At 66.0% G+C, this 10,188-nt stretch overlaps 2 protein-coding genes across 2 annotated transcripts in view; both read left to right on the top strand.

Annotated features, from left to right (window-relative positions):
* The window catches only part of LOC130141594 (toll-like receptor 2), a 3,060-nt gene extending 2,817 nt beyond the window's left edge, over positions 1–243 (top strand). The window contains exon 3 of the mRNA XM_056322620.1: positions 140–243. Within this exon, the coding sequence (XP_056178595.1) occupies positions 140–243 (104 nt within the window). The remainder of the gene's footprint in view (positions 1–139) is intronic.
* A 558-nt stretch (positions 244–801) lies between these two features.
* On the top strand, positions 802–9,751 carry ITGA10 (integrin subunit alpha 10). Its single transcript, XM_056322191.1, is given in 28 exon segments — positions 802–1,017; positions 1,576–1,724; positions 2,755–2,770; positions 2,772–2,906; positions 3,038–3,203; positions 3,304–3,377; positions 3,601–3,745; positions 4,473–4,621; positions 4,710–4,853; positions 5,119–5,322; positions 5,444–5,574; positions 5,828–5,994; positions 6,525–6,667; positions 6,762–6,869; positions 6,956–7,041; positions 7,138–7,279; positions 7,579–7,671; positions 7,767–7,843; positions 7,948–8,031; positions 8,128–8,212; positions 8,304–8,324; positions 8,326–8,418; positions 8,506–8,601; positions 8,731–8,844; positions 8,953–8,994; positions 8,996–9,049; positions 9,149–9,262; positions 9,375–9,751. Coding segments are annotated over 28 exon segments (3,078 nt in total). The 5' UTR covers positions 802–837; the 3' UTR covers positions 9,441–9,751.
* Positions 9,752–10,188: the final 437 nt, after the last annotated feature.

Below are 10,188 nucleotides of genomic sequence, written 5' to 3' on the forward strand. Positions count from 1 at the left end.
ATGCTGGTGCCACACCAGTGCCATGCTGGTGCCGTGCTGGTGCAACACCGGTGCCGTGCTGGTGCCACGCTGGTTCCATGTTGGTTCCATGCCAATGTGATGCTGGTGCCACACCAGTGCCATGCTGGTGCCACACCAGTGCCATGCTGGCGCCTCACCAGTGCCATGCTGGTGCCGTGCTGGTGCAACACCGGTGCCGTGCTGGTGCCACGCTGGTTCCATGTTGGTTCCATGCCAATGTGATGCTGGTGCCACACCAGTGCCATGCTGGTGCCACACCAGTGCCATGCTGGCGCCTCACCAGTGCCATGCTGGTGCCATGCTGGTGCAACACCGGTGCCGTGCTGGTGCCACACTGGTTCCACGTTGGTTCCATGCCAATGTGATGCTGGTGCCACACCAGTGCCATGCTGGCGCCTCACCAGTGCCATGCTGGTGCCACACCAGTGCCATGCTGGTGCCGTGCTGGTGCAACACCGGTGCTGTGCTGGTGCCATGCTGGTTCCATGTTGGTTCCATGCCAATGTGATGCTGGCGCCTCACCAGTGCCATGCTGGTGCCACACCAGTGCCATGCTGGTGCCGGTGCTGGTGCAACACCGGTGCCGTGCTGGTGCCACGCTGGTTCCATGTTGGTTCCATGCCAATGTGATGCTGGTGCCACACCAGTGCCATGCTGGTGCCACACCAGTGCCATGCTGGCGCCTCACCAGTGCCATGCTGGTGCCGTGCTGGTGCAACACCGGTGCCGTGCTGGTGCCACACTGGTTCCACGTTGGTTCCATGCCAATGTGATGCTGGTGCCACACCAGTGCCATGCTGGCGCCTCACCAGTGCCATGCTGGTGCCACACCAGTGCCGCGCCGGTGCCAGCCGTGTCCCCCCTGCAGGCTGCTCCACCTACATGGACATCGTCATCGTCCTGGACGGCTCCAACAGCATCTACCCCTGGTCCGAGGTGCAGAACTTCCTCAGCAACGTCCTCAGCAAGTTCTTCATCGGGCCGGGGCAGATCCAGGTGAGGTGGGACCACCGGGGGGGGGGGGTGTGTGTGTCCCCAGGGTGGCGCTGGGGTCCCCAGGGTGACGCCGTGCCCAGGGCAAGGTCATGGGGTGATGCCATCTGCAGGGCCCTGCCATTGTCCCCAGGCTGATGGTGGTGTCCCCGTGGCAATGCCACCCCTGGGGTGATGCCACCATCCCCGGGGTGACCCCCCTTGTCCCCAAGGCGATGACCTCCTGCCCGGGGTGCCCCCCTGGATGATGCCATCATCCCTGGGGTACCCCCCCCTTGTCCCCAGGGTGATGCCATCCTCCCCGGGGTGCCCCCCAGGACAATGCCATCATCCCTGGGCTGCTCCCACTTGTCCCCAAGGGTGATGCCACCATCCCCGGGGTGACCCCCCTTGTCCCCAGGGTGATGCCATCCTCCCCGGGGTGCCCCCCAGGACAATGCCATCATCCCTGGGGTGATGCTGCTGTCCCCAGGGTGATGCCCTCCTGCCCGCGGTGCCCCCCCAGGGTGACGCCAGCCGGGGGCGGTGGTGGGGAGGGGGCTGACCCCCGGCCCGCGGCAGGTGGGGGTGCTGCAGTACGGGGAGCGGGCTGTGCACGAGTGGGACCTGGGCCGGTACCGGACGGCGCAGGAGGTGGTGGAGGCGGCCAAGAACATCAGCCGGCAGGAGGGGAGGGAGACGCGCACGGCCTTCGCCATCCACCGGGCATGGTGCGTGCGGGGTCAAGGGCGGGTCAAGGGCAGGGGTTGGGATGGGGAGGGGGCCGAGAGCGGGGTTGGGATTGGATTGGGTCAGGCTTGGGGTTGGGACGATGGTGGAGATCTGGATTGGGGTTGGGATCAAGGTCAGGGTCAAGACTGGGATCAAGGTTGGGGTGAGGATCAGGGTCAAGGTCAAGATTTGTGTAAGGGTTGGGAGCGGGAGCGGGGTTGGGAGCGGGATCAGGAGCGGAGCGGGATCAGGATCGGGAGCGGGATCAGGATCAGGAGTGGGATCAGGATCGGGAGGGGGGAGCGGTGTTGGGAGCGGGATCAGGATCGGGAGCAGGAGCAGGGTCAGGATGGGGTCAGGGTCAAGGTTGGGATCAGGGCTGGGGTTGGGATTGAGGTGAGGATCAGGGTCAAGATCAAGATTGGGATTGGGAGCAGGGTCAGGGGTCGGGATTGGGTTTGGGATTAGGATCAGGATCAGGGTCAGGATCGGAACTGGGATCAGGATCAGCGTTGGGATTAGGAGCGGGGTCAAGTTTGGGATTGGGGTCAGGGTCAAGGACTGTGATCAGGATCAGGGTCGGGATTGAGGTGAGGATCAGGGTCAAGATCAAGATTGGGGTTGGGATTGGGAGCGGGATCGGGGTTGGGATTGGGAGCAGGGTCAGGGTTGGGTTGGGTTTGGGATCAGGTTTTGGATTAGGATCAGGGTCAGGTTGGAACTGGGATCAGGGTCAGGATCAGGGTTGGGATTGGGAGCAGGATCAGGGTCAAGATTGGGATCAGGGTTGGGGGTTGGGATTGGGATTGAAGTGAAGGTCAGGGTCAAGATCAAGATTGGGGTTGGGATTGGGAGCAGAGTCAGGGTCGGGATTGGGGTTGGGATCAGTTTTGGGATCAGGATCTGATCACGGTTGGGATTGGGGTCAGGGTCAGGATCAGGGTTGGGATTGGGATCAGGATCCGGGTCAGGGTTGGGATTGGGATCAGGATCAGGACTGGGATCAGCCTCACGCCGCCCCTCTGGCAGCACGGAAGCCTTCAGCCCCGAGCGGGGGCGGGCGGGCAGATGCCACCCGGCTGATGATCGTGGTGACGGACGGCGAGTCCCACGATGGTGAGGAGCTGCCCGAGGCGCTGGCAGAGTGCGAGAAGCGCAACGTCACTCGCTACGCCATTGCGGTGAGCGCCCCGCCACCCGTGCCTCACTTTCCCCATTCCCTGCTCTGTGCCGTGCCGGGCTGGGGAACCATCCCGGCTGTGCTGGGGGCAGGATCTGACCCTCAGACGATGCTGGGGCCCCCTCTCCCCAGGTGCTGGGGCACTACCTCCGTCGGCAGCAGGACCCCGAGGATTTCATCCGCGAGATCAAGTACATCGCCAGTGACCCGGACGAGAAGTATTTCTTCAACGTCAGCGACGAGGCCGCCCTCAACGACATCGTGGACGCGTTGGGTGACCGCATCTTCAGCCTGGAAGGTGCCGTGGGGCTGGGTCCGGGGCTGGACCCCGGGAAGGGCCGCAGGGAAAACAGCTGGAGCCACATCTGGAGGGATCCCATCTGCTTCCCCCTCCCCAGGCACCCACGGCTACAACGAGAGCTCCTTCCAGCTGGAGATGTCCCAGATCGGCTTCTCCATCCACCTCCTGGAGGTGAGGCTGCGGGATGGGCAGGATGCGGCCCCGGGGGGGGAGGGGGGGGCTTTGCAGAAGTGGAAAATAATCCTCAGCCCGTGGAGGGGTGGTGTCCCGGGCTGGGCTGGTGACGTTCTGGGGGGGGTTGGGGACAATGAGGCACCGCCAGGCACGCGGTGTCCTCGAGGCGGGGTGACGCGTGCCTCCCGCCGAGCTCCCATCCCGATCCGTTCCGCGCCAGGACGGGATCCTCTTCGGCACGGTGGGAGCCTACGACTGGGATGGGGCTGTGCTGGAGGAGAGCCGGCGCGGCCGCATCATCCCGCCCCGGCAGGCCCTGGAGAAGGAATTCCCGCTGGAGCTGAAGAATCACGCGGCTTATTTGGGTACGGAGGGATGTCCTGGAGATTTGGGAGGAACTGGGATGCCCCATGTCCTGGAGATATGTGGTGAACCAGGGATGCTCCGTGTCCCGGAGATTTGGGATGAACTGGGCATGCTCTGTGTCCTGGAGATTTGGGATGAACCAGGGATGCTCTATGTCCTGGAGATTTAGGACAAACTGGGGATGCTCCGTGTCCTGGAGATAGAGGGTCAACCAGGGATGCCCCGTGTCCTGGAGATTTGGGATGAACTGGGTGTGCTCCATGTCCTGGAGATTTGGGATGAACAGGGATGCTCTGTGTCCTGGTGATTTAGGACAAACTGGGGATGCTCCATGTCCTGGAGATGTGTGGCAAATGGAATATCATTGGCAACTGAGGGATGCTCGGTACCTAGAGATGCTCAGTGCCCTGGGCTGCTCAGCACCCCAGGGATGCTGGACAAACTGGGGATGCTTGGTACCCTGGGGATGCTCAGTGTTCTGGAGATGCTGGGCAAACCAGGGATGCTCAGGGATGCAGGGCAAACAGGGGATGCTCAGTGCCCTGGGGATGCTGGGCACAGCAGGGATGCTCAGTGCCCTGGGGATGCAGGGGCAAACGGGTGTTGCTCAGGGATGCAGGGCACAACAGGGACGCTCAGTGCCCTGGGGACACAGGGTGACCAAGGACTGGCAGCGCTGGCACGAGGGATTTTCCCTGCCATTGATCCCGGGCTCTCCCACCCCAGGTTATGCTGTCTCCTCGCTGCGGCTGCCCGGTGGGCAGCACCTGTATGTGGCCGGAGCCCCTCGCTTCCAGCACAAGGGCAAGGTCATCCTCTTCCAGATGGCCACCACGGGCACCCTGACGGTGGCCCAGGCACTGATGGGGGAGCAGGTAGGGCCTGCTGGGGGCGGGGCTGGGAGGCCATGGGAGGGGGCTGCCGGCAGCCCCCAGCCTCACACAGCTCTGCTGTGACCCACAGATCGGCTCCTACTTCGGCAGCGAGGTGTGCGCCCTGGACGTGGACGGTGACGGCGTCACCGACGTGCTGCTGGTGGCAGCTCCCATGTACCTGGGTGCCCAGAACAGGGAGACGGGGCGGGTGTACCTCTACAGCGTGGGGCAGGTGAGGGGCTGGGGGGTGTGGGATGCACCGGGGGGCTGGGGTGGGATGCGGTGGGTCAGGGGACACCACAGGGTGGGATTGGGGTGGTGTGGCTGGGGTGGGGGGGACAAAGCAGGGTCTGGGAGATGCAGCGGGGCCAGGAGGGGGACACAGCCCAGGGGACCCCCTTGTGCTCCCCTCCCCCACCTCCCGAGGCTCATGTAGGGAGCACACGGGGTGGCATCCAGCACTGTGGGGTACCGAGGGCTGCCCTGCGCCCCCCCAGCGGCTCCTGGCCCCCGCCGGCACCCTGCACACCGACAAGAAGCCGCAGGACTCCCGGTTCGGCTACGCGTTGGCCGCCGTGCCAGACCTCAACCACGATGGCTTCAATGACGTGGTGGTGGGGGCTCCGCTGGAGGACGGGCACCGTGGGGCCATCTACATCTACCACGGCGCCCCAGGCACCCTCCTGCCCCATTACAAGCAGGTGAGATGGGACTGGGGGGGGCTGGGGGGCTGGCTGCCACCCGGGGAGCTCCGTTGGGTTGAGCACAACCTTATACGAGACAGCAGCGAAGCCACCGCTCGCCCTGCTCTCGCCTCCGCAGCGCATCGAGGGGGCGGCGCTGGGGGCGACCCTCAGTTATTTCGGGCGCAGCGTGGACGGGCAGCTGGACCTGGATGGGGACGGGCTGGTGGACCTGGCCGTGGGGGCGCAGGGGGTGGCCGTGCTGCTGCGGTGAGTCCTGGGGATGGGGACAGGCGGAGGGGGACAGCTCGGGGCCACCGCGTGCCACTTGGCTCAGCCCCGCCTGGCGGGATGCTCTTGGGATTCTGGACCCCCTCGTGCCTCAGTTTCCCTTTGCAATGAGGAGGAGACCCTGGGGGTGGGGCAGGGATGGGTGTCACGGTCGCCATGGGCATCCTGGTGGGATTCAGGGGACACAATGTGTGTGTCCCCCAGGGGTGTGACGCTGTCCCCTTGCTTCCAGTTCCTGCCAGATCGTCCAGGTCAACACGTCGCTGACGGTGGAGCCACCAGCCATCAACGTCATCCAGAAGAACTGCCGGCGCAGCGGCACCGGCGCTGTCTGCCTCCGGGCCAGGGTCTGCTTCCGCGCCGGGACCCGAGCCCGGGGCCAGCGGGACAGGGACATCGGTGAGTGCTGGGGGACCGGGGGGACACCTGGCCCTGGAGCACCCTGGGGTGGCCCTGCAGCATCCCGGTGTGTCTCCAGAGCATCCCCGCGGTGTTTCCAGGGTGTCACTGGAGAAGCCATGTACTGGTCCTGGAGCATCTCCAGGGCTTCCCTGGAGCATCCCTGGGGTGTCCCTTGAATGTCCATGGAGCATCTCTAGAGCATCCCTGGGGTGTCCCCTAAATGTCCTTGGAGCATCCCTAGAGCATCTCTGGGGTGTCCCCTGGATGTCCCTGGAGCATCCCTAGAGCATCCCTAGGGTGTCCCCTGGATGTCCCTGGAGCATCCCTAGAGCATCCCTGGGGTGTCCCCTGGATGTCCCTGGTGTGTCCCCTAAATGTCCTTGGAGCATCCCTATGCCACACCTGGAGCATCCCTGGGGTGTCCCCTGGATGTCCCTGGAGCACCCATATGCCACCCCCGGAGCCTCCCTGGGCGCCCCCCCACCCCGCGGGTGGCCCGGGTGCTGACACCCCGTCCTCGTCCCCAGCTCTCCGGTACAACGTGTCCCTGGAGGAGCGGGCAGCGGGTGCTCGCGCCGCCTTCGACTCAGGCGCCCGGCGGCTGCTCCAGCGGCGCCTGGAGCTCTCTCTGGGGCGGCAGAGCTGCCTCCGCTTCCCCTTCCATGTCCTGGTGAGCCACGGTGGGACCCCTCCCTGGGACACGGGGGGGGCTTTTCCCACCCCCCAGCAGCGCTGGAGGCTGATGGGGACCCCTCCCCCCCCAGGACACCACAGACTATCTGCGCCCCCTCAGCATCACGGTGAGGTTGGCCATGGCTGAAGCCACGGGGCCGGTGCTGGATGAGACGTCCCCCACCACCATCCGGAAACTGGTGGGTGCTGGAGGGGGGGTGGCAGCTCCAACCCCCGGCCCCCCCCCAGTGCTCTCAGCACCAGGATCACACCCGGCTCCTTCCAGATCCCCTTCTTCAAGGACTGTGGGGAGGACGACGAGTGTGTCACGGACCTGGTGCTCAGGGCCACCATGAACATCGCGGGCTCCAGGTATGGGGTGTCGCCAGGGTGTCCCCAGAGCTGAGCTGTGTGCTGGGAGCCCCCAGGACCGTAACCCCACCCCCACCCCCACCCCCGGTGCTGCAGGCAGAGCCCCCACGTCCTGCGCAAGGGCAGGAGGAAGGTGCTGGTCGAGGTGCTGCTGGAGAACAAGAAGGAGAACGCCTACAACGCCAGCCTGCTCCTCCGCTTCTCCAGCAACCTCCACTTCTCCAGCCTCGTGCTCCAGGTACGGCGCCATCGGGGGGTCCCCCCAGACCTGTGCGGACCCCCCCAAACCATACTGGTCCTTCCAGCCCTGTATCGACCCACCAGCCCATCCCCAGGACAAAGAGTGGGGTCTCTCCAGGCTTGAGTAGACCCTCCAGCCCCCCCTTATCACTAACCCATCCCTGGTGGGACACGGGGGGGGGGGGGGGGGGGGGGGCATCGGGGGCCCATGTGAGTCCCCTAACCCATCCCAGGTGGGGGTCCGTGGGCCCCCATGAGCCACCCACCTCCCGTGGGTGATGTCCCCCCTCTCCCCAGGACACCAGCCCGGTGAAGCTGGAGTGCACAGCGCTGGCTGGTCACCGCCGGCTCTGCAGCGTTGGCTACCCCGTCTTCCGTGCACTGGCCAAGGTAGGGGAGTGGGACCCCCCCTGGGACCCCCCTGGGACCCCCCTGGGACCCTCCTGGTCACCCACCCCACCGCTGACAGCCCCACTTGCCCTCAGGTCTCCTTCACCCTGGAGCTGGAGTTCAGCTGCTCCCTCCTCCTCAGCCAAGCCGAGGTCGCCCTCCAGGCCAGCAGGTAGGGGCGAGGCGGGGGGCTGCACGCCACGGGGGGCTGCAGAGGGGTGGCAGGGGTCTCGGGGTCCTCCTGAGCTCCCCACAGCCGCCTCCCCCCCCCTGCAGTGACAGCACCGAGGTGACACCAGAGGACAATGTGGTCCAGCTTTCCGTCCCCATCCTCTACGAGCCCGACCTCTTCCTCTCCAGGTAGGACTGGGGGGAGCGGGGCAAAGATTGGGGGGGGGCTTCAGGGGGCTGGAGGGTGGAGGTGGGGCAGGATCCGACCCCCCTCTCATCCCGCAGTGATGCCAACCTGCACCGCTATGAGGTTCACCCGCTCGGCACCTTCCCCCACGGCCCTGGCCCTGAATTCAAGACCACGGTGAAGGTGAGGAGATACGGGGGGGGGCAGGGGTCCTGGCGGGGGGTGCGGGGTGGTGGGGGGGTGGTGGTCCTGGCTCACCCCGCTCTCCCCCCAGGTGCAGAATTTTGGGTGCTACCCCCGTCCGAAACGTCACCCTCCGCATGGCCCTGCCAGCGCTGGGCTACCGCCGTGCCACCTTCCTCTCCGTCACGCGTGTCCTGGCCGACAACGTGAGTCCCTCGCCCTCACTGGGGGCTCTGGGGGGGTCCCTGCGCGCCCCCCCCAGTGCTGAACCCAGCTCCTCTCCCCCCCCCCAGGCTACCTGCGTGCTGCAGACCCCCCCCGAGGAGCCGCGGCAGCGGGACACGGTGGTCCCTGTGCACCCTGAGGACCTCCTGCACGTGGACAGGCTGGTGAGCATCGCCGTGACACCCCCCGAGCTGGGGTTTGGGGGGGGGGGGGGGGGGGGAGGGGGGGGGGGGGGAGGGGGGGGGGGGGGGGGGTGTCCCCACAGTGTCACCCCATGGTTTTTACCCCCGTAGGACTGCGGCAATGCCTGGTGCCAGGAGCTGAGCTGCCGGCTGGGGCGGCTGGATCGCGGCGGGGAGGTCTCCATCCACGTCCTCCGCACCATCCACAACGACTTCTTCCGTGGGGTGAGGAGGGGAGGGGGCGCTGGGGAAGGGTGACATCCCCTCCCCCGCCGCCCCCGCTCCAGCCAGGGGCAGAACAGGGCTTGAAGCCCCCCCTTTCCCCCTCCCCAGGCTAAATTCAGGAGCGTGAAGGTTGTCAGCACAGCCTGGCTGGGGGGTCCCAGGGAGCAGCGTGCTGGTGCTGGAGGAGGGGGCACATCGGAGGGAGGTAGGAGCCCCCCCAGACCCCTCCCCCATTGTAGGGACACCCCCATCCCTGCTTGCTTCCCAGAGACTCCCGTCTTTTATGGTTCTTTTTTCCCTGCAGACGGTGCTTGAAATCATCCAGGGGAAGCGGGTGCCCATCTCCCTCTGGATCCTGGTGGGCAGCATCCTGGGGGGGCTGCTCCTCCTGGCGCTGATCATCTTCTGCCTGTGGAAGGTGAGAGTGGGGCTGGGCTCAGCTCTGGGGGAGGGGGACAACAGCGGGGGACGGGGGGGGGGCTCTGCCTGCCGTCCGCATGCCCCCCTCCATCCTCTCCCTCTTGCCCCAGCTGGGCTTCTTCAGCCGCAAGAAGCTCCCCAAGGAGGAGGAGGAGGAGGAGAAGGAGGAGCAGTGAGGGCAGGCGGTGGCCCCTCGAGCCCAGCACCGTCAGGAAGGGACGTGTCCCTTCCCCACCCTTGGGGACAGCCAGGGGCTCGGGACTCTGCCACCCCCCTGCCTCAGCTCCATCCTTGCGGAGGGCGATGCCTCCGCGGGGGCTGGATTGTGCTGGCACGTGGATGCAGCCAGGTGAGGTCGGGGTCCGGCCTTGGGGTGAAGGAGCCCCCCAGGTTTGACCCGAAGGACTTTGGGGTGGTTGTGGAGTGGGGAAAGGGGGAAGCAACCGGGCTGAAACCAGCAGCTCCACCAATAAAGCTCAGCCCCATGGAGATGCTCGAGCGTGTGGTACCCGCCGCCGCGCTCTGCCCGCATCCCTGGCGCCGCCAATGCTTGGGGATGCTCCAGGAGTAGAAACAATTCCCGCTCTCAGAAAAAAGCACCGGAACACTCCGAAGTGACTTCAGATTTCCAGGAAATAGAAAGGGATGGGGGGGAGGCTTGTGGGGCCGCTGGATGCCCCAAACCCTGGTCCCTTCAGCCCCACACGCCATCCTGCTGGCAGAGCTGTGACCCCTCGGCGCCCAGGGAAGCAATGGGCTGAAATTCCTCCCCAGGGGGAAGAAATTCCTGATTTCAGGCACTTCAGGACTGAGCTGGCAGCATGGGCGAGGGGCAGGAACCAGGAGCAGAAGCCTGGTGCCACCCCAACTGTCACTAGAAGGTGTGTGGCCCCCCCAGGGGAGCCCCAGGTGATGGAGAAGCCG

The sequence above is a fragment of the Falco biarmicus genome, chromosome 19, assembly GCF_023638135.1.
Source record: "Falco biarmicus isolate bFalBia1 chromosome 19, bFalBia1.pri, whole genome shotgun sequence".
In the NCBI taxonomy this organism is placed as follows: Eukaryota; Metazoa; Chordata; class Aves; order Falconiformes; family Falconidae; genus Falco; species Falco biarmicus.